The 24,487-nt window shown below is 38.2% G+C and overlaps 2 protein-coding genes across 2 annotated transcripts; one reads left to right on the forward strand and one right to left on the reverse strand.

Moving 5' to 3' along the window:
* The first annotated feature begins 28 nt into the window (after positions 1 to 28).
* Positions 29 to 14,476, forward strand: cybb (cytochrome b-245, beta polypeptide (chronic granulomatous disease)). The gene is made up of 13 exons (XM_086283188.1): positions 29 to 145; positions 809 to 901; positions 3,606 to 3,716; positions 4,807 to 4,891; positions 5,236 to 5,384; positions 6,755 to 6,936; positions 7,903 to 8,035; positions 8,144 to 8,236; positions 8,555 to 8,808; positions 10,648 to 10,810; positions 11,089 to 11,235; positions 11,410 to 11,534; positions 12,857 to 14,476. Exons 1-13 carry the CDS (start codon positions 101 to 103, stop codon positions 12,972 to 12,974), a joined length of 1,698 nt encoding a protein of 565 aa, XP_086139314.1. The 5' UTR covers positions 29 to 100; the 3' UTR covers positions 12,975 to 14,476.
* Positions 14,477 to 17,060: 2,584 nt separating this feature from the next.
* LOC147301751 (dynein light chain Tctex-type 1-like) lies at positions 17,061 to 19,743 on the reverse strand. The gene is made up of 5 exons (XM_086283820.1): positions 19,532 to 19,743; positions 19,150 to 19,191; positions 18,465 to 18,588; positions 17,815 to 17,892; positions 17,061 to 17,733 (listed from the first exon to the last, which is right to left on the reverse strand). The coding sequence occupies exons 1-5, from the start codon at positions 19,568 to 19,570 to the stop codon at positions 17,660 to 17,662; spliced, it is 357 nt and encodes a 118-aa protein (XP_086139946.1). The 5' UTR covers positions 19,571 to 19,743; the 3' UTR covers positions 17,061 to 17,659.
* Positions 19,744 to 24,487: the final 4,744 nt, after the last annotated feature.

Raw genomic sequence — 24,487 nt, forward strand, 5'->3', positions numbered from 1 at the left:
ACAGCAGTCTTCACTCTCCTCCGCCACCATTTCCTGTCTCCCTTTACATTGTCACACTAACACTCTCTTTCACACACTCCTTTCAGAAACAATTTTCATAATGGGGAACTTTATCGCCAACGAGGGACTTTCAGTCTTTGTTATTGTGAGTATATTTAATGATTTTCTCCTTTTGGCTTCTGGTATGACGTCTGTTCGTTTTTGTTGTTTTGTTTGGGTTTTTTTCATTCAAGCTGCATTGTCACCAGTGTCTCATTAATGTGTCATAAAATAGTTAAGGTATATAAATCAGTGACTAAACATGGAAAAACAAGCTTTTTCTTCAGAAAAATATGATTTTTCTTCTTATTGATTGAACCAAATAGGCTTTGGTTGAAACAGTTAAACATTTTTCCAAATATTTAGTTTTAATTGGTTAAGCTAAAAAAAAAATGGCTGCTGCAGATCGTGGTAATAGATCTGAATTCTTTTCTGTGTCAAGGATAGAGTCATGAAACTGAATGAAGTATTCTTTGGCATCCATTCTAAATTTGAGCTGATGCCACAGTTTTGAGCCACGTTTTTAGTTGCACTTCGATTACAGTCTGACTTGTTTTCTGAACAAAGAGAAGTCATTTTCAGCAGGTAAAGAAAAATGTTCTCCAAGTTAAGCACTGAAAGTGTGCCATTGTTGTAGTGGGACTTAAACAAGTGCACTTAACTGATATTTGCACTCCTGGTGTGTTAATAAAGATGCTTTTATCTACCCTGAACTGTTGCTGTATTTGCAGCTGATTTAAACCTGAGTGTATTTGGGTGCATTTTACAGCTGGTATGGCTGGGGATCAACGCCTTCCTGTTTGTCCATTTCTACATGGCCTTCCTGGTAGAGAGGTGGTATTACACCAGAGTCCTGCTCGGGGTGAGTCCGACCTGCAACTTCACTTCTGTTGCACAGACTTTCACTCCAAACTGAGTCGGTATTTGTAGATTTCTAGTTTTTATTTCTTCAGAGAATTTCCAAGCTGTTAAACACACAATTGCACCTATTTCAAAAGTTGTAGGCAAATATGAAAAAAAAAGAAAAAAAACAGGACTCTGCCTTTTTCATTTCCTCAAATTATAGCTACAGTAAAAGTTTAAAAGTTTCTAACATTACAACAAGAAAATTAAAGCAGACCCTGCAACCCCACCCACTACTCTTTTTAGTACACTGTAACTATGCAACAGAATAGAGAAGTGATACAGTGCAGAGCCACGGCAATAAGTTAAACAATCTTGCATTAAAAAGAAATACATTTTTGCAGTTCTATGTTCTAAATTATGAATATTTTATTTTGTTTTATGTGATATTTGGGTTTTTTTTATATGTTAAGATAAACTCGATTCATGATACCTATCTATACATGCAAATGAATTAATAACGGTCTATTTTAACTCCAAGAATTGACCTTTGGAGTTGAGATCGCACAAATGTAAAAAAGGTAATAGTGCTACCATGTTCTTTTTAGAGAGAAGAGACTTTCTCTTGGCAACGCTTCCAAACAAATCTAAACAATGAAAGCAGTAAGGGTGTACTTAGGTTTTGCACTGGACTGCATACAATCCTGTGAAAATGTTCCCTTTCTCATGACTGAATCTATCTGTAATGTATGGCCATTTTCTAGGCAGTAACAAGTATAATTATTATGTTATAACTTTAACCCAAATTAGCTGAACTGGTTAATACCCTGAAACGAGGAAGGGAATTTCCCTTCCTGGGGTTGGTTAAAGTTTCTGTTGTGGAAATGCCAAAATTTCCTGTACGCAAGAACAAAACCCATCAGTTTGTTAACACTTCCACAAATAATTGGTCCACATGGAAGATATCAGAGCCTCATATCTCCCATTCAAAATAACCACTGTGAGAGCTAACGATTATTCCCTCTCACCTGATCACGTTTATGGATGGGACTGGCTTACGGCGATGATTAACTCCTCATTTCATTCATTTTTAAATTACAAAGTTGCTATCAGAAATTGCACATGAACTATTAATGCTGCAACTTAATTAGTTTGTTGTCTGGCAGCCAACAAGAAAAAAAATTAACAGATTTGTAAAAGTGTGAGTGACGCACTAAATGTTTCTAATGTTTGAATGCTGGGAAGTTATTAATTGCCATTTGAAAAAGTTTTTACTGTGATAAGAAAAAAAATAATAATTATATTTTAAACGAAGTCCACAAAGAGTAAAGGTTAAATGCGGTTACTATAAAAAATGGCGTGATCAGATATAAAAATAGGGAAAACAGATTTAAGTAACTTAAACTATGTCATCTTTATACTTGTTTGTAGTCATTAATGTGCCTGTGAGGTATTATTGGATCTTTGTTGGACTTTGTAATAACGTTTTGTGTTTGAACAGTGCTATCAGCCTGCATCAAAGGCCATTTCTGTCGGGCTTTGCAAATATTTCTGATTATATCTTGTTCAAATAAAACTTGCAATTTAGGATTCTTACACCTGATACACACATATACACCCATGTTAAACACTCCTTATCTACATAGGCATTATTCGACAAGCAAACGTGCACACAGAGAAGGGAAGTAAGTTACAGCTGGCTTCATGACACACTGACTTTGGACCAGCAGCTGCACATCTGGCTTCAGGCCAGCAGAAGTGAAACATTGCATCTCGTACTTTCTGTTTTTCAAATTTTAATATGGAGAGATGAGGAACAGTATTCAGCGTGGCTGCATCCTGCTTCTTTAGAGAGACTGTTTTCCCAAAAGTGTTGAGAAACCTGTAAGCTCCAAAAAGAACCTCAGGAAAGCTTAAAAAAATGAATCATTTACACTGAAGGAAGGGCTCAGATGATGATTTGGGGATGAGGGACTGGGTTTGAGGTTAACAATACCATGTTGAGATGAAGTTAATTATTGATGTAAAACAGAGTGGTGAGAGCACACGTGTATTCTCACCAGCATTTACTGGCTCTGTAACTGCAATACAATAACACTCTGATGGAAAAGATGAATAAATAAAGAAAGTGAGCCATCAGGGATTAGCTTCAGCTCATCAGGGCTCTTCTGGGGATTAGAGGATCTAGATAATATATGCATGCATGCATTGTGGTACCAATGACACGGTGTTAAATTAAAATGTGTGTCAATCTCTATGAAGTCTATGACTGCCAGTATTAAATGATAGAAATGACTCTAATGGAATTTTTCAAGCCATTTCCAACTGCTGTAGGGTGTAAAGTCCCGGATCGGTTCACAGCCCATCAGCCGTCCATAACCGTGCTCTAATTTGATTTATCTTGTTGTTTTGCCTGTTTTTAAATAAGAAAATAAAAAATTATATCCATTAGCCTTGTTTGCAATGATCTATTTAAGGTTTCAAGTGACACATTAAAAGGCATTCAGACTTCCACAAACCTCACTAAATAACTGCTGCTTGACATTTCCATTTACTGTCCAGTTCTAGTTCTTCTTTTTGCTTAACACCTGTCAACAGTTAAGTTTCAGGTTTATATAAAACTCTTTTCACCTCCTACTGGTGAACTGTTATACGTGACTGGTGAGGGAAGTGAATTTGAAAACTTTTTATTGTAACACACCGTTTTTTTATACTCTCCACAGCAAGCTTTGCCCTGGGCCAGAGCTCCTGCTGCCTGCCTGAATTTCAACTGCATGCTCATCCTGCTGCCAGTCTGCAGAAACCTCCTCTCCTTCCTCCGCGGCACCATACAGGTATTCATTAAGGATAAATAACAGATAAATGAAAATCTGGCTTACCACAAAACGACAGTATATAGCATGTAATGTGTCCCATTATGTGGAAAAGACTTGATAGAAGTAATGAGGGTATAGGACCAGATTCTTCTGCAAACATTTGCTTACCGGCCACTTTATTACTTTATTAGGTTGAAATGTTTTCAGCTTGTGCAAAAGCACCATATCCTACTAGAAGGAACCAATTCAATTCAATTTTATTTATATAGCGCCAAACAACAACAGTCGCCTCAAAGCGCTTTATATTATAAGGTAGACCCTACAATAATACATACAGAGAAAAAACCCAACGATCAAATGACCCCCTATGAGCAAGCACCATTAGAAGTTAGATACACTGTGATCAGCAAAAATACCATAGAGTACTGTAGAAGAGATGCTCTGCTACAAACTTTGGTAGTACCAAGTGGTTATTTGAGTCATTGTTTCCTTCATATCACCTCAGAGCATTACTGTCCTCTGACCTCTGGTGAACTGGTGAACTTAAATCACCTTGAGTCCACATTCTGATACTCAGTTTGAACTGAGGTCATCTTGACCAGCGGTCCACAACCTTTTTTGCGCCACGGACCAGTTTATGCCCGACAATATTTTCACGGACCGGCCTTTAAGGTGTCGCGGATAAATACAACAAAATAAAACTAGTACCGGTACCGAAAAAAAAGAAGATTTATTCATAACACACGTGAAAAGACCCAGGAAAACCGAGTAAACGATAAAAATGATAACAAAATAACGCTGAAAACCGATAAAAAACCCTGAAGACTATACATTTCACACCTGAGCCTCAACTCTCGCAGCCCGGTACCAAACGACTCACGGACTGGTACCGGTCAGAGGCCCGGGGGTTGGGGACCACTGATCTTGACCATTGATGCATGTTTAAATGTACTGGGTTTCTGCCATGTGATTGGCTGATTAGTAGATGTTGTTAACCACCAGTTGAACAGGTGTACCATATTTATTAATGCTGTAGTGGTGTATTTGCTTGTGCTTTAATATTCATCGCTTATTAATTTATTTTTGTGTGTTTCTCGTTTAAATTCAGTGCTGCAGCCGCACAGCAGCTCGCCAACTAGATCGAAACATAACTTTTCACAAACTGGTGGCTTACATGATTGTCTTCCATACAGGTAATTTTTCTTTTTTCTTAACATGTTAAAGGGGTTGGAGCAATCATTACCCTATAACTAATGATAGCAATGATTTAAAGCATATTAAAGTTTTAAGATAGATTTTTTGACATAGCTTGAGGTTGATAAACTGACTAAACTGGTCAGTGGAATATACAGATGAGTTTGTGAGTTTGTATATCCCACTGAGTAATGATTAATAATAAACCTGCATCTAACTTTAACTTATGACCATTTAATGAGTAGTTATGCAGTAATGTCTGCCCAAACAGAACTGTATACATTTTGGAGAAAAGCACTGAATATTTATAGTGATATTTTTCCTTTTTCTCTGTTTCTTGTAGCTGTGCACATTATTGCACATCTGTTTAACTTTGAGTTTTTTATGGACGCCCAGCTCAATCGCAACACCAGCCTTCTGACCTTTGTTCTGTCAGAAATTGGTAATGGGGACAACGCCGCCTTCCTCAACCCCATCAGAACAAATGAGACGGTGAGTTGTTGCCATTGCCAGGCTGCCCTCATTTTTTCCTTTTTAGTACAAAAATAATGGTGAGATTAGTCATATGAGCTGAGTTTTCTTGTATTGCAATGATGTCTTGAAATCTCTGCAACTTCTTACTAAATTTTGTATTGAGTAGTATTACTTCATCTGGCAAACTTCCCTTTTTCTTAAAAAAACCTCAAGATCAGTTGTGAAATTTCATCTTTAATGATACTGTTTCTCAAATACAATTGTTCATAAGCCAAAACAGAAACTTTTGACAATTGATATAAGCAAAAAACCAAAAAGAACATAAACCTCATTCTTTCAGACAAAGAAAGATTGAGGTTCCGAAAAAGACAAAACATGCACATGAAAATATTTTAAAATGTGGTACCGCCCACAACGAAGGGTGTAATTCCCCCATGAAGGACCGTTCTTCCTTACCAACATACAAGAAAAAGTAAATACCATCAAAACTTGCAGGTCTTTCTTTTCTTTAACAATCACTGTTCAAACATAACTTTCAAAAGGAGTGTACAAGAAAGAAGTGTTTACTTTCCTGTAAATTACCTGGAAGGTAGGCAAGGTTAAGCAACTCCATAACAGCCCAAGCCCAAAAAGTACAGTGTACTTACAGTACAAAATGGGGAAATGTTTTTTTTGTTTTGTTTTTCTGCAAAATTACCAATACATTTTAATTACTGCTTAAAAACGTCTTCTTACTGTAAAATAGCACAATTGTCCAAACTCCCACAGAAAGACAATCTAGAAGTAAAACAAAAGTGATCATATTTGGTGCACATGATGAAGAGTGGTCAGAGGTCAGAGACATGGTGCCTTCACAGTGATCCAAGAATTGCAAAAGGGTAGCACGGTGGTTTGGCAAGCACTTTTGCCTCACAGCAACCACGTTCCTGGTTCAAATCCTGACTTGGGCCTTTCTGTGTGGAGTAAACATGTTTGACTTCCTCAGATGTACATAAGATTTGGTGATTTTAACTTGACCATCGATGCTAATTGGGGTTAGCTAAGTGCTAACCTATTTTAATTGACCAACATTCCAGCTGACTCTTTAGTGACTTTTAGGCTTTCCATTTCATTTTATAAATTCCGCTTTCCAACATTTCTAACATTTGTTTCCTTCTTGTTACCTTGTGTTAGACAATCAACCTCTGTGATATAGGGAAGTATGACAAAACAGCCATTTAGTAAATGAGGGAAGTTAGTCAACAAACATGAGGTGTGTCATTACAACTGAAGCAACTGAAAAACTGAGGCGATGACCTGGGACTTCATCCCACTCTAGATTAATCATCTGTTTGGCCTTTTTAAAGAGAAAATCTTCTCAAAATGTCATCTGTAAACTGCATTTACAGAATCCTACCATTGTCATGTTCACCACCGTCGCTGGGCTGACAGGTGTGGCCATCACATTAGCACTCATCCTCATCATCACTTCATCTATGGAGGTCATCCGCAGGTCATACTTTGAGGTGTTCTGGTACACGCATCATCTCTTCATCATCTTCTTCATTGGACTGGTGTTTCACGGCTATGCGTAAGATAGCACAAAATTTCAACCATAAAAGGACTGCCAGCTCTGTTTTTTCTTTCTTTTTTTTACATTAGTTGTCTTTTTCTGACCTGAAACACTTAGCCACACGTAATTCCTCTTAGAGTATTTTGCCCTCAATGAGCTTATTACAAATGATTTACTTGGTTTCTGTCTTGACCAGACTGGATCTAGCCACAACTTTATGTTTCTATCCTTAATGTTAGTGCACTTGTTGGAGCCAGAAGTGATATATACCAACGGTATATACTGCTATACCATTGGGCAATGTAACATAGGAGTCTATGTGAACTGGCTCCCTTCTGACTCCCAGCCTCAAGTGAACTGCAGTTTTGTCACATAATTTTTCAGGACTAGCGGTTTGATTTGGACATTTGGGCTTGATCTTGGTCTTTAACTCATACGCATGTTATACTGATCACAGTTTTAACTAATAGTCAATACTATTTGATTCTTGAACTGTCATTACTCTGACTTGGTCTTGAATCAGTCTCTAAACTGGTAAAATTTGTACTTACCTGTGATTGAGCTTTATAAATCATACACTTAGTTTTAAGGATTTACAAATTTACTGTGTGAACAAAAATATTGGGCCATGCCGCTTAGTCTGTGAATTCAGCTCTTTCATACAGTCCCATGACCACGGATTCAACCAACCACAAACTCAACCATCAAGCCATGCAGTCTGTCTTTTCAAACGCTATTTCAGAAATGTTTGATTTTACAAATCTCGCTGAAATCACTGGGAGCCCCATGGCATTGCTTTCCATAGTCATGCAGCTCCTGTAGGTGTAATGTGCAGCTGGCCCAGTAATTTTGTCTACATAGTTTATAATAATATAATTTCCATTAAATTAATTTAGTTAAACTAAATTCCCAGGTCTCTCTTCAAATAATCATTGATACACATGTTTAAGTGCTCATCTTTTCTCTGTGTGTGTCTGATTGTAGGCGTATTGTGCGAGGACAGACGGTGGCCAGCCTGGACACAAATAAACCTCAAAACTGCTCCGACAAGTTTGAAGACTGGGGTAAAAATGGCTCCAACTGTGCTGTCCCAGAATTTGCTGGAAACCCACCTGGGGTTAGCTTCGAATTTCTAAACTTCTTACCAGCCCAAACACTCAGCAAGTTGCATCTCTTCTCAGGCTTTTAAGAAAAGTACTTCATCCAATATTTTCCCCTTCTTCAGACATGGAAGTGGGTGTTGGGTCCCATGATCCTGTATGTGTGTGAGAGGATCGTCCGCATCTACCGATCCCATCAAAAAGTGGTCATTACTAAGGTCGGTCCTGCCTCAGTTACACTGGTATACATTTTTTAGGAGCTCCACCAAGCTTGTTTCAACTAAATATCTGAAGAAAAATGATTAAAAAATGCATGTCTTTCAAAAAAGGTTGACTTTTAGCTGCATTATTACACTAATACTACAACTGCAGATTACACTTAACACAGCAGGTAACAACACAAAGGATTTTAGAGTTGTGCCATGGAAATTATTACTACTTGAAACTGTATTTACTTTCAATAGCTACTATGTGGTCAAAAAGGCTGAATAAATAACTGTAATTATAATTCTATTGTCCCTGTACCTGGTCTTCAGGTGGTTATGCACCCTTCCAAGACACTGGAACTACAGATGAAGAGGAAAGGCTTCAGTATGGAGGTGGGACAGTACGTCTTCATTCAGTGTCCATCTGTCTCCAGGCTAGAGTGGCACCCCTTCACTTTGACCTCAGCCCCTGAGGAGGACTACTTCAGTGCTCACATCCGTATTGTCGGGGACTGGACTCAGGCGCTGTACGAGGCCTGTGGAGGGGACAAAAATGAGCCTCAGGAGGCCTGGAAACTGCCGAAGTAGGAAAGATTGACAACAGAGGAAAATTGTGCTTTAAATTGCTTGTGATTACAGTTGATTGCTGACTGTCCAGCGCGCCTTTGAAAAGTTGGCAGGAGGGGTTTCATTTACAGCCCTGAGAGGTTTATTGTGTATGTCTGTTTCTCTTCCCTCACATAAGAAATGAGTAGAGAGGCACAAACAGTAAAAATCATACAATATTAAGAATACCATCTTTTCACAGTGGTCCTGCTGTGCAAATTTGAGCACTAATTCCTTTCTATAGACCAGACAATGAAAGAAGGAGGCCTTTATTTTGAGCTGCTGCCTCGAATCACCTTAAGGCCAGTGTACTGTTTGCTTGGATAGACCTTGAATGGACTTGCTAGACAACAGCACAGTGACCAAGTCTTCAATTATCCCTTAATAATCCTGAAATTATGTCATTATTTAAGTTGCTTGAAGGCAAAACAAACAAATAGCTGTTCTAGATGACAACAAAAAGAAGCTAATATTTAAAAAAAATATACACATTATATAACTGGCCTTAGATTTTTTTCTAGAATTTGCCAAAGCAGATGCAAAAAAATGGCAGTTAGCTTGAGACTGAAGTCATGTATGCAGCCTTCATTCAAAATGGCAATGCACCATGCCTCTTTGCATGTCTGCTGGAGGTTGTGCAGACTTCAGCCACTTTTGGAGGCATAGCATGGCAACATCGCAAATATTTCTCCGTCCAAAGGAAGACAATATGTTATATGTCTTTTTTCAGCAGTTTAACGTCCACAGTTTTCAAGATATCTTTTTCAAGCATTTGACCTTATCTTTATTGTTAGCACCAAAGGTCAAAGCTGACCTTGAAAAAAATCTTTCAAAAAAACATATTGATTAATATGTCATATGAAAGGGCAGAGCTGCACAATACATTTTGAATTTTTTGGATACAACTTCCTAAAAAGACACCATAACAATCTGACATTATCACGTTGTAATAAAAAGGTGATAAAACAAGTTTTAGTACAGCCCTTTAACATCAAGAGGAGGCTCTCATGCTCATGCTCTGTATAGTTCCTTGTGTAAATCTCAGTATAATGTTGGTTACTCAAGCCATTTCCAGTTCCACAAATTTGTAACTTAAGCTTAATTAATTTGCCATAACACAGACAAATGAGAGAATAAACAAAGAAAAACTCACTATGCACTACAGTCACTTAAGTAAAATCATTATTGTAATTAAAATGTTCAATTTTTAGATCTTGTGATGTACATCATGAATTATTGGGCCATCACAATTATCTTGTTAAAAACAACTAAATAAATAAATAATGGAATCTCTTATAATCTTAACAGGGTCAAAACATTTAGCAAAAAAACATCAGAGAAGAAGATCATGTGTTCATATATTCAACATAATAAAGATTTTCTGGAAATTAGCATTAACCTAATAAATCTAATGAAGTACTAGGAACTTGTACGTCCAATACGTGAGTGCTTAATTTTACACACAAACATAAATGTGAACAATGACAGTGACTAAACATACAGTAGCATTACCAAGCAAGTAGCATTGTCTCTCTGAGGGACAAAAAATATCTTAATTGCTCACATTTTAGCAACAGTTGCACATTGGAAATGTCAGATTTAGTTAGTGGTGGGTTAAGCCACAGAGCCCATGGGTCTTTAGTTAGGGTGTGGGGCTAAAAGTCCCAATACATCCACATGTTAAGCAAGTTAGCAAGTTAATCTTTGAGATAAATACACATAATCAAAGTTTTATTGGGTAAATAAAGCTTGACTTGAAAGCACAGAGCAGAGTAAAAACAGGATATAAGATTATTTTGTGTATATTTTGTTGTCAGGGTGGCCATAGATGGCCCGTTTGGTACCGCCAGTGAAGACGTGTTTGGTTATGAGGTGGTCATGCTGGTGGGTGCAGGAATTGGAGTGACTCCCTTTGCCTCCATCCTCAAATCTGTGTGGTACAAACGCATCCAGAACAACCAAGATGTCTTTACCAAAAAGGTGAGCGAGAACTTTAAATTAAAAAAAATGTGTTTAAATAAAACTAACCATATCACATAAGCCCCACATGAAGCGTTCATAATGAAACAAAAATAAAAATTATTATCTACAACATCTGTCTGGAAGAAATGCTAGATGCTACATATCCATTTTGCTGTGAAACTATTTACTGAAGGCTTTGAGTTAAAAAGTGTGAAATAAGAGTGTTTGAAATGAACCAAAAAATAAATGATAAATGTAAGTAAGTCTGAATGTCAGGTTAATAAACTGTTTGCCAGATCTACTTCTACTGGCTCTGTCCGGAGACCCAAGCCTTCGAGTGGTTTGCAGACCTGTTGCAGTCCCTGGAGGGCCAGATGACGGAGAAGAACATGATGGGCTTCCTCAGCTACAACATCTACCTCACCCGCTGGAAGGAGCAGGAGGTATGAAGGCACTGATATAAATTTTTATTTCTGTGGGCTGAACTGACAACAAATACCATTTTTTGTGATTGAAGAAATCTTCTTATGTTATGGTTTAATGCATGTGGTTCTTAAATTAAGCAAAAAGTCATAAAAAGAAAAAAAGTGACATCCATCTGTCATTTCCTTTAACAGGCGGCTCATTTCCGTGTTCACCATGAGGCAGAAAATGATCCGATCACCGGACTGAAGCAGAAGACCTTTTACGGGAAGCCTAACTGGGACAATGAGTTTACCAATATTACTTCGCAGCACCCTCGGTGAGCCTCTTTAACGTTATTATCTCTCCATAAGCAAACACAGTCCATGATCTCATCTACTCAAGAACTGCTGTTACCTCTTCACTACATAATGACTGAAAATGTAGTTATCTTATCTTATCTTATCTTATTAAACTCATCTCTGGTAAACTGGGAGAAGTGGTCAGCACATCATACCAATCTCAGTTATAAAAGAATGAAATGGGTCAGCATATTTTCTTCCACTTTGCCTAATTTTAGGCAGCTTTAAAACTGAGTAGATTTACTCAAGTATTTTATTTAGTAGAGATTTTTGTAATTTTATTTGAGAATATTAATATCATGCTGTGTCGTACATTAGGTCCATTACAGCTCAGAGTGAAATATCACATATAGTTACGTAAAAAGTCAAGGTTTTCTGATGCAGTAAATAACAAATATATAACTGCTTGCATATTGCTAAATACTCAAAGACATAAACAGGAGAGTCTTCATTTTGTAGAGCACCCTTTAATACTGATAAGACATTAATTGGTTAGTCAACGAACTTTACAATTCCTGCATACCTGTATGATACAGTTCGGTACATCAAAGGAAAAAGTTTCTCAAAACAATAAAATATCAGTCCGGCACACTGTATACGTTACCAATAATGTATTAAGGTAAAACGATTTAGTCAGACTGACCTTCAGCATGTACAAGTTATATTTTGTGATAATATAAACTTTATAAATTGTGTTTCTCCTTGTAATTGTGTAAACTATTTTATTAGCAGTATCTCCCAAGTTGGTGCCACTTTTCGTTACTTTAAAGGTCATTTCATACTGTTTTTAAAGTTTTACCAATAACAAATTAGGTAAATAAGAAAACACTCAGTGTATTAATCCAGTATGGATTTTTATCTTTCTTTATCCATCTGTATTTTATCTTTAGTTGCAGGCCTGTACAAACTTACTGCCACATTCTGCGCCTAACATTTATTTATTTTTTTCATCCATTTCCTGTTTCTTGAAATTTTAATGCTGGTATGTGTAGTACATCTATTTAAATGGGGTCCCTGGGATCTTTTTATAACACTGGATTTAACTGCCTGTAGGAAATAGTAAGTATTTAAAGCACAGACTTACAAATACACAAATTCAGTTATTCTGTGAGAACTTTTGAATTGTTTGCAAAACAGCAAAATGCAGGTGAAGTTTTGCTGCTAATTCATTGCCTTTTGATTCTTTCTGAAGCTATTAAAGTGTGACCACTGAGTGGAATACAGCCATGACTGTTGCTCTGATGAATGCTATAAATACCAATATCTATAATCAAAGTGTTGGGGTGTTTTGTGCCTGCAGATCTAAAGTTGGTGTGTTCCTGTGCGGTCCGCCTCAGCTGGCGACATCTCTGGAGAAACAGTGTATGTCTCATTCAGCTGCTGATGTCAAGTTCATCTTCAATAAAGAAAATTTCTAGGAAAACAAAGAAAATCAGAAACAGCAGCTAGATCATGATAAAAAAAAGGGGAACTTTCCAAGTAGCTGCTTGATTATAAGTTATCAAGTTTCCTCTGAAAAAAGAACAAATTTACATTTGGAACAAGTGGCAGCTCATCGGTGACGGGAACAAGCTTCTCATCACGTCTTCACCGCAGACTTCTGCAAAGATACAGTTGTTACTCAAAATAAACCCTGTGGCGTTGTCTAGGTTACTGTCTTCTCCTTTTTTGTTCCATCAACAAGTGAAACCGCCACTTTCAGAATGTTTTCTCTCGTCTTTTTTTTTTTTTTTTTTTTTTTTGTTTCCACCTCATTGATTTTCCTTTGTGCCAGAAGTGGATTCATCTTCTTAAAAGGCGGTTTCAATTCCCTAACAGTATGAGGGAAGAGGTGGAGGCCTTTAAAGCTTTGGCTGCTGCAAACGTTCTCCATGGACCGAACAAGCTCCAGGATGCTTTATGCTTTTGTGCTGCCGTGTTTTTTCTATGAGAGCAGAAATGTGGCAAAGACTTTTATGGCTAGAAATGTTTTGTTTAGCTTGTTTTGATAAAAAAAAAAAAAATGGACCAACCAGAAGCAATCTTCTACTGTGTGATTATTTCCTGATTTCTCTAAAAAAGTTGAATAGCTGTTTGATCCAATCCAAGAACAGGAAGGAGCAGAAGGCTACCTGCTGGAGTGCTTTCTGGAGAAGGGTCTGTCTGTTTCAGAGGTCTGGGTGGTGTTGCTATAAGAAAAGGAGAGCTGTGGCATAAATCTGGGTTATATGCATGGTTGGATTTACTAATAGAGGCTCTGTCACCTAAAGTTCATTTTACCATGTGAGACTGCTTGTTGTCAAATAATCAACCACAAAGGTAAACACATTTAAAATTGCTCTCAATCCTTTAATGAAAAAACTCAAACTCAATCTCTTGACGATAGTCAAAAAGATCCTCAAAGGAGACGAGAAAGTAGTTCCACCTTTTTATTTTCATATTTAGCTGATTACAGTGTTCAAAACTCTTAAAAGGTATATTTCATGATAATTATTATACATTTTGGTTATTGCTGTTCTTTTTGTCATTCTTTTCAGACATCAGATGTCTATATTGTTGTCATACTGTAAGTCAGGGGCATCAAACGTAAGCCTGGACAGCTTTAGTGGATAGATGTTGAACTTTAACAGCATTTTCATAAGTTCTGTAGTTTTTCCTACTGATAATGACTCCCACCACTCATTGCCATCCATACTATCCCAAAGTACAAAGACATTTTCTTTGAATGAATTTTCTACACGTTTATCACGTTTTTACTGGTTCAGCCCACTTCACATCAAAGTGGGATGTGTGTGGCCCATGCAGTAAAATTACTATAACATCCCTGCTGTAATTATTTTGGATTCACTGCTTTTTTCTTTTTAAATAGTAAATGAAAAAACTTTTGGAATCTGCTGAAAATATTTCTTAACTCATAATGTCTAATAAAAACTAAACTAAATTTAAACTTCCTGACTTTTCACTGCATTCCTGACAAATGACCGCTTCAATTTGTTCAAACTTCGCTGAAGGACACTTGTGAATATGCTCTTTTGTTGCTTTTTTAATAGAGAATGAATTGTTCTTCTTTTCATGTTGCAGGAAAAAAAACACACCTTTGATTCTGTTTCTGCAGGAGAATGCAGTGCTTTGACTGCGAGGTCTTCCTTTCCAAATGGTTTCATCATTGTGTGAAAGATTTTAATCAACAACGTGTTGGTATTTAAATAATGAATACATTTTCTCCAGAGCCTCTAAAGCTAAACGTACAGCATGAACTGTTTAATGAAGTAAAGACATTTTAAAATGTTACATGGACGAAAAACTCAATTTAAAGAAAACTTCTGAGGTCTTGGTTACTAGTTGTCAAGCTTCAAGACTTTAAAGGTTTCTCATTTTTACAGTTTCAGTTTATTAAACCAACTGATAAAGTCAAATTAAGTTGCACTAATTTGTACAATTTAATAATGGAAAACGTAAACATCCGTATTGCTGCTAACTTTTTGCAGTATGATCTCAGTTTAATTATTGGGTTAACAGTAGTTTAGTGCTTCTGCAACAGTAACCAGCACGTCTGAGGAGGACAGGGAGGAAGGAGCCATGCAAAAAAAGGTCATTCACCAGCTTGTGCAGCTAGTTTTCAAAGCGCAGCCCTACTCGAAAATCGTGAAACTAATGGCAATGCGTTGAAGACACAGTTCTCTCACAGTCAGCTGTCCTACTGTGTGGTGAGTTACTCGATCCACGTCTGCACCGAGGGAAAAAGTCTCTGTGTTTGTTTCCCACTTTGCTTCTGCAATCTAAGAAAGATATTTTCCACTTTTATAACTGCGGTTATACTTCTCTGTGAGTGTACTATGCATCCAGTTTTGATTCTGCATAGCGTGCATGAGTGCAAGTGCTCTAAAAAAGAACAAGAAAACACATATTATTAATGTAATAACAAAAAAAATGCCCTCCGGTCAATGTTGGCAACCCATCTAGTTAATATGGCCACACTGTCCACAATGCCCAGCACCCTCATAGAGTCTCATTCTGACAGTCTGGTTAGAAACATGCACATGAGGCACAAACACTGCTGGGTTCATGCTCTTCTACAGCCCTGTTCAGCTCTCGTTGCATAACAGCTCATTTCCTGGTATCTCCTCCACACATGAGGGTTTGCTGGAACATGGGCATCCTTCCTGTGATGTTGAGCATGGTTGTGCCATCCTGTTGGAGCTGGACTATCTGTGCAACCCATTCAGGTCACACAGGTACTATCTCAAGCTACAAGCAGAAAAAAGCAAACTAAAGAAAAATAGTTAGGAGGAATATAGAGAGAGCCACCAACTTCAAAGCCGTTCCTCTTTTTTTTTTGATTGTCTGATTGTTGTCAACGCTGTCCCTTTGATTTGCACCAAAGTTGTTGAAATAGACTCAAAATCCATGAAGTTTAACTGACTTTCAGTTAAACTGTGATAATTTGCACAAAATTTAAATCCAAAATATGTCACAACTGAACAAAGTAGCACAAGAAAGTACAAACACATTAAAACCGTGCTTCAGTAAACAGACTTGGTTATTTTAAGATCAGCAGGACTCTAGTCTAATGTCACCAGGCTGGCAGGATGAGTTTATGTGCGAAAACAACAACACATGTAGAATTTATAATTAGTGTAAAAGTCTACAGGTACTCTTGTGTGTCTGTGTGCACATACTTAGTAACTCTCACCACACTCTAAATGGATTATAAAAGACTAAAGTCTGCTACCTGTTCACAAGTAAAAATGTGCCTTTTCAGCCTATAAGATTATTTTAAAGACTGGGTCAGTGTTTGCAAGACTACAACTGAATTCCTTTTGAGATGATATCCCATAAAGCTCCTGGTGGAAATTTACCAGCAGTAAACAGGAGCTTTAAGCCACAGCTTTAGACCCCTCTCTGATTTATGTAGAACAAAGTGCTGATGGATGTTTAAAGTAGGTCTTTATTGGTATTTTAACTACTTTGCTCCACAGGTAGATCGATCGGTGGAAATGGTGTCACAGCAGAACGCTGATCCCTGCTTTAGCAAAGCTGTCCTAGTTTAATGGCGACATCTGACGTTTGTCTGCGACACTGGTGCAAGGCAGACATGAATAATCTTTTGTTCCAGTGAAAAACGGGTCAAACCCGGTTCTCCAGTCGGTGCTGAGAGCTGCTGCGTTTCGGCACAAATTCGAGGCGCTTGTAAACTCCCTGTCATTGCACTACAGAGGAAAATATTTTACTTTTCTAAGTTTGTTAAACTTAAAAAAACAAAAACAAAACAGTCCTGCAATCAACTCATAAAAGAAACAACTATAAAATGTTATTCCTTTAGGTTTTAAATTAAATATTAAATAGGCTAAATACTTCTTTATTTTACTTCAGAGAAAAAAATGTATAAGACATATTTGTATAATCAGTTAGGTTTACTTTATTTAAATGAAAGAAGATTCTTAAAACACTGTTGCTAAAGCATCTCATAACTGTTCTGTTTAACTAAAAGAAGCCTAAAATGATAAATGCTACAAATAAACACATTATATAAACAAATCTTTATTCAAGGAAAAGAAAAAAAACAAAAAGTAGCTAAAATCATATAAAAATGTAAAATAAAGCAGGATAAAATCAATGGGATCATAAATAAGCAGAAAAAATAAAACAGAATTACGCTTTTATTAGTGTAAAGAAAGACGAGGGGAAGCTGCTGCTCGTTCTTAAATGTCTTCGTGTTTATTATCCTGCAGCTCGAGTACAAAAAGTGTCTTTTCTCTCTCTCATCTACATGATGCACAAACAGACAAAACACTGAAGGACCTGACTGAACGTGTCGTTTTACAGCAAGCTGTCAGGCGTCTGGGATAAATGCAGCTGAACATCAAGCTATGAAAGCACGGCGGTGGCGCGAGGGGAGTAAATACATTACGATGAAGGCGTTTCATGCACCTGAAGGCTGGAAACTGAAGCCATACAGCTGTTTGAGCCACTGCAGCTGCTGCTCAGAGCTCACTGGTCTAAGGGAGCTGACAGAAGGCACAGACAGCTGTACGGGTGAAGGCTCTGTGGCACTTGGTGTCCTCCTGCTGGTCACAAGAGCACACTGCACTCCTCGTGGATTCATTAATGTGTGTGCGTTTTTCTATGCGGTGGCCACGGCGAACACGCTGACCACACAGTACATGGTGCGGTTTTCCCACCTCACCGTGCAGCTCCCTACAGACACGAAAAACCAATGAGAAAACGTCTATAGTCGCACATCGAGGAGGGGAACAACACCCCAAAATCAACACATACCGTCCATGGCAGTGTCCCAGTAGCAGGAGTTGGCTGTGTGGAGGCCGGCACCTGTTTTCTGCATCACAGCACACGTCACTGTGCACAAACAAAGTCACAAGAATTAGTTTTAAAGCGTCTCTTTATGTTATCTGGTTTCATTATTTTACCCCACGAGGACAAACACATAAAAGATTTTTTAAAAACATCTCTGGATCAGCTGATTTTTTTCCTCTACAGTAACTGTTTTATGTTAAAAACAAAACAAAACAAACAAAACTGTTTCCATGTGGTACAGGGCCCCCTGGTGGGCTGGTATTGCAGAAATTTGTGAAATTGATTTATATAAACGTATTAGTTTATATATATATATATATATATATATATATATAGCAATGAAGTTTGTATCTGAGTGGCAGCTGGATCACACATTGGCCTCAACACTTTAACAGTTTAAAGCCAACAGTCTGAGATTTTTATGTTTTTTGAGTTAAATCTTCAAGTGAATCCATTACCCTCCTCTATTTTTAGAAGAGATTAGAGATTGACATGAGAGTGAAGATTTAAGATTGGCTGGGCCCCCTGGGACTTTCTTGTTTTTGAGTGACAATTCATAGGAGGGCAAACATAAGAGCATGAAAAGGTTAACTCTAACAGTAACAAATACACACCGATGTACTTGTACGGCTTGCCCTGTTTGACGAGCTGCGTGAGGCAGCGCTCCACGATGTTCGCCGTCCACTTGTTCACCTGACTCTGGCTGTAGTCTCCGCCGCCCACGACGTTCTCAATGCACTGACACAAACACAGAGAAACGGCATCACAGCGCTCAGAGTCATGTGTTAGTCAGCCGGTGTTGCTGGCGCCCGAGGAGACTGAGACAAAGAGGCAGTGAGTGCAGCTTGTTTCTGAAGGTTTTTCTGAGGTTTTAAAGATACTTTTTTATTATCTTGAATTTTCCCAGGAGCACAGAAAAACTACGCAAGCTTAGCAATGAAACACAAATCAAAAAGCTTTAAATTATGTGCAAAAATGAATGACGCGTAAAAGTTACATTTAAAAATAGGAGTGTATTTGAGCTGTTTACATGGCTAGATTTAATTATTAATCTTTAGTCAATCAAACTAAACCGTTTACTACACAATCGAAGCATCTCTCCATAACAACCTGCTGTTGAAACTTCTATTTTTATGACTTAATACTTGGGAAAATGTTAAATGTGCTTTTGTTTTACTCCCCAAAGAACAAAATCAGTGTTTGTTTAATAAAGACCTGAAAAACATGACGACACTGTGGCGCAAAATGGGTTAAGACATTAAAGGGATTTATAACGCTGCATATAAAAGTAAACCTTACTTCTTTGACTATGGTGTCAGCTTCTTCTGCATTGAATGAGCCCTAAAATAGAGAAAGCAGATCATCAGGTCATAATAAAGATAACATGACAGGACTTTAGTTAAATAAACATACGTTTATGGAAAAATGCTAAAGTGACCCATAGGATCACTTTAGCAACACTTTTTAGCAACAGATTTAACCTTATTGGAGCACGTAAACGTTTATTTTTAACAACACATTAAGCAGTAAAAGCAACAGCAGATTACTTTGAATATTATAAATTATATTTATTGATTTTAGGACGTTTGCATTAAAAAAAATCGCCGCTATCACTGGGAGTGGCTAGCTAGCTCATTTCTGCTGTCACTGGTGAAAACGGTGAATTCGGATCAGGACTAACCTCGCTTCCGTTATGAAATTCCTCCATTCCTCCTGTCATCTGACACCGGCTAGGGCTACTTTTTTTCTTACTGACAGAAGAAAAAACAAAGCCAGAAAAACCTTTTGTTCACAGATAAAGCGACAGGAGCTCTTAGGGACTTCCGGAGGAGCTGTCAGTGGAGTCAACGACGCACGAAAAGAGCGATCCGAACCCGGAGGGAGTACCGGTGCTTAGCTGACCGCTGACCCCTAATGGAGGCTCAGTGAAATACAGCCTTGAGACAGAAATACAGATTGCCTAAATTAAAAATGTACATGCTTGACAAGGTACAGCAGATTGAATTTGGAAGAATGTGAATGCATTGAAGGAACATTTCTGTCAGAAATGTTTTTTTGTTTTTTTGTTTTTTTTTATGAGATCACTTTTATTTGTTGAGTATCTGAGGCTGAGACCACGGGACTGTAAAAACATGATTGTTGGGCTTCATTTCTTTACTGAAGAGTCATTTTAAGATTAATTAGTAAATAACAATTAGCTAATACTGTTCATGAGACTAGTCATCTTACTTTGGTAATGTAAATATAATATGGCCAATATTATATGTATTATTAGGGGCAGGGATAGCTCAGTAGGTAAAGTGGTCGCCCCATGATCGGAAGGTCGGCGGTTCGAATCCACTTAACGGCTACCCTGAGGTACCCCTGAGCAAGGTACCGTCCCTACACACTGCTCCCCGGGCGCCTGCTTAGTGGGCTGCCCACTGCTTCACTGAGTGAATGGGTCAAATGCAGAGAAAAACAAGTAATTTCCCCATGGGGATCAATAAAGTATCCATTATTATTATTATTATGATTTATTACAGCAGTAAGCTTGAACTCTGTGTCAAATACTGAGCTTCAGTAACTGCTTTAAGTCATACAGAATAGATATCAGAGCCTTAAACAGGCTGACTTCTGCTAAATGGTTCAAACTGGGCAGAAAGTCTACAAACACATAACATCCTTATAGAATATGATGTAACACTATAGATCAACTTACCTCAGAATATATAAAGCATATAAACAATTACAACAATATGATGCAACAAACACAGCAGTACTACTAATTCAAAATACTCAAAGCTTCAGAACTGAAACAAACATTTATTTTTAGGTCCATTCTGCTGCTGATACATACTTTAGGTTTCTGAATATTACACTTGTTGCTGCCTTTCATAGTGTGTAACTTGAAGGTCCTGAGTACTTTCTCCCACACTGAAAACACTGCAATGATACAATTATTTGAACATTACCTAATAAGACTGATTCAGGACAGACAATTAGTTATATTAAACTTTTCTAGCAGTCCTTCACAAACAGGGAACAGTCTGTCTATTCTCTCCATCTGTCAGCTGCGGCTGGCTCTTCCTCCTCCTCTTCCTCACACACTGCTGAGTTTGTCCTGGTGGATCATCAGGGGTGCAAAGCCTCACAGATGATGTGCAGCAGTGGGTCCCTCAGTCTGTCCTCACTCTGGACACTTGCAGTTGTCACACATGGAAATCAAATGTGTGATAAGCTGCAGGATTCAAACACAAGTGTAACTTATAAATGAATGTTCATACTTTTGTTACACAATCAGAGAGAAAGAAACAGAGAGAGAGTGCAGGTGACAGTCTCGGGTGTATACACTGCTACAAAACAGCACAAAAGAAGGAGGATTGTGTTATTACGAAACAAGAAGAGTTCCCAGATGACACAGTGGACACAAGTGTGACTCCTGTGATTAAAGCATCTTTCTTTCAGCTTAACGAGTGAACCGTCAGCTCGTTCAAACACACGTCAAAGTCCGTTTGGCTCGACACCACCGAACAGAGGCAGCAATAAAACATAGCTAACATTAACAGTGCAGTGGATCCTGCTTGTGCCGTGATATTCAGGACTGCAAACCGAGCAGCATCACTGACTTTCAGCTTGTTGTGTTTGTGGATATATGACTGACTTTAATTATCCATAAAATCATCACATTCTCTGTAAGATTAAAGTCAACTATTGAACGGCGTATATTTTGAAGTAAAGGCTTTAAAACCAAGTTAGTACAAACATCGATAATGTCACATAACTTTCCCGACATGTGGCCAACAGTAATGTTTTAATGTTCTTCATTATAAAAACATTTGCGCATAAATAAGTGACATAATATTCAGTACTTACTTATGAAAGTTTACTCTTCCGCCGTTTTTTTCGGCGAAATTATCCACACCACCGCCGCGCTATGAAATCTGGGATATGTTGGGCCATAAAGTCTACACCGACCCACCCTTAAAATTCAGGGAAATTAAGGGCGCATTTGAGGGCCGCATTTCGAGCTGCCTTTGAATTGGGACAGCCTTCGTTGTGTCGCTGCACTCTCAGAAATAGAGGTACGAGAGAAGAACATTTTTGTACCTATAGGTACATTTTTTTTAAATGTTCCCTTAAAAGTATAATACTGATCTTTAAAAGTCCAGAAATGCCCCTTTAAAGGTTCAATTTGAAATAAAGTACAAATCTGTACCATTTTGACCTGTACTGCAGTGACAGTGGCAGAATGTGGTAATGGGTCAGCATGGGAAAATCTGGATGGGCCTGGTTAATTGTAAAATTCATATGAGATGTGAGTGTGCTCATAAAAGCTACATGTTATAATCAAATCTGTTGGTCCTCTCCTCTGTATGTAAATTATCCTATGATGCAAAGAATATCTGTAACCTACCGTTGTGTAAGTTATGTTAAATTATATTAAAAAAAAAAACACACACACACACAATGACATGCAGGCACAACCAAATGATGTTAAAAAAAATTGGTCCATTTCCATTTTATTAAGTTCCAGTTATAATTTTTAATGTTTTAAATCTTTCAAAAACGTGAAATCATTTTACTGTTATGTTTGGCCATTTACTTTTTTACTTTCACTACATCCTAGAATTGTTCATTAATTGTGAGGTTTTTATGGAATTTGCAACATCAAGTTAAACCGAGGTTCTTTGGAAGTTAAAATGTCAAGCAGATTTTTATGTTACGGTGACTACATTTTGTAAGTTACAAATATAGTTCGCCAAGACAGCATAACGGTTTCTAAACAACTGCGCATTAATACCACAATGTTGTATTTTCATGTGTCAAGTGTGTGACGTAATCGGCCTTAAAATGCGGCCTTTAAGGCTGCAGACCATGAATTGGGATACAGCCCAAATCCGGTCATTGGTACTTCCTGGCTTGTGTAGTTACTAGGTAACAAAAGCTCAACACTGCCCCTAGCGTCCTGGAGCACGTTGTGTTTTGGGGTTTGCAAGTGTATGGGAGTTTGCAAGTGTTTGGGAGTTTGCAAGTGTTTGGGAGTTTGCAAGTGTTTGGGAGTTTGCAAGTGTTTGGGAGTTTGCAAGTGTTTGGGAGTTTGTACGCGCTTCGTCTCTAGGGGCCACCGTATACTTCGAATAGAGACACCCTTTGTCGCGTCACTGTGACGTAATCGGTCTACAAATGTGTACTACGAAGCGTGCGGTCGCTGAATTGGGACACAGCTAACATGTCTTGAAGTTCTCCAGAAGCTTGGTAATGAACTAATCATTTGATTCAGGTGTGTTGACCAAGGGTGAGAACCTGCAGGACACCAGCCCTTGAGGCCTGGAGTTCGACACCCCTGCATAGAGTAAGCAGTGCTAAAATATAAAATCTCGATCCATCCTTTTCAATGTTGCGAGCCTATCCCAGCTGTCTTAGGGTGAGAGGCAGGGTACACCGTGGACAGGTTACCTATCCGTCACAGGGTTAGGATATAGACACAGACAACCATTTGCACTCACATTCACACCAATGGGCAATTTTAGAGTTTCCAATTAACCTATCATGACTAAATGCATGTCTTTGGAATGTGGGAGGACCTATACCAGTTATAGCCAGTTATTCTTGTACATAGGAAGAGAAGATAACATGTAATTCTTGTTTCATATGTAAGCATTGACCACACATTTTCAGCCAGTTCTCCAATGTAGAGAACTAGCATCTCCAACGACTACAAGTGAAATGGCGGCTGCCATTACAAATAGCGGTATAGTTAGCTTTCTCTCAATCGGTGAAAACCAGTGTTGGGTAAGTTACTTTAAATTAGTAACTTAGTTACATTACTAGTTACTTCTATCAAAAGTAACTCAGTTACTTCAAGTTACTCGTTACTTTCAGAGTAACTAGTTACTAGGGAAAGTGTTACGTCTCCCCGAGGGCAGGAGGGGATAACACAACAACTCCGGAAACTCAGTACAGGTGTTATGAAAAAAGGTTTAATGGCGGCGCTCTCACAAAATAAACAACCCAGACTCAAACAACAAATGTGGGGGGAAAAGGGACAGTTAGGTTGTGCCAAAAAAAAAAAAAACACCAAAAAGACAAAACCAAAACTTAGCTGAGCTGAGCTACTATCCTAGAAAAGCAACAAACAGGAGAGAAAGACCCTAAACCTCAACTTAAAACAAGCTCAAAATTACATGGGTGGCACCAACCTACTTACCTAGTGTTTCTAACACAAAGACTCTACGTGAGTAAGTGTATGGGGTCCCCAAACTTACCTAGTCCACTTTACTCCCACCACAATCATCAAACAAAAGAAAGACAGCAGGGAAACGTCACACATGTGTCAAACAATTCAAGGAGGGAAGAGAGCCGCGCCCAGCCACAGGTGAGTCTCCTTATCAAGGGCTTCACTCCTGGTTTGTCCAATTAGGGCCTCCCTCCTCTAATTAATTGGACGTCCCCAGATTGACATCAGCCTGCAGTCTGCGACCTAAGGGAATGGCAAACAAAAGGGGAGGGAAAGAAAACATGCAGCCTGCAGACACGTAACAGAAAGTAACTTTGGTTTTACTCAGAATTCTCTTGTTAATGTGTTGCTTCCGTAACTGGATACCCAGCAAGATTGCCACACCTGATTTTATCCTAGCCTGCTTTTTACATCCAA

This window comes from Aulonocara sp. 'chitande type north' Nkhata Bay, linkage group LG23 (genome assembly GCF_057382095.1).
Source record: "Aulonocara sp. 'chitande type north' Nkhata Bay isolate Kocher_YH1m ecotype deep benthic linkage group LG23, A_spYH_male_GT1.1, whole genome shotgun sequence".
Classification (NCBI taxonomy): domain Eukaryota; kingdom Metazoa; phylum Chordata; class Actinopteri; order Cichliformes; family Cichlidae; genus Aulonocara; species Aulonocara sp. 'chitande type north' Nkhata Bay.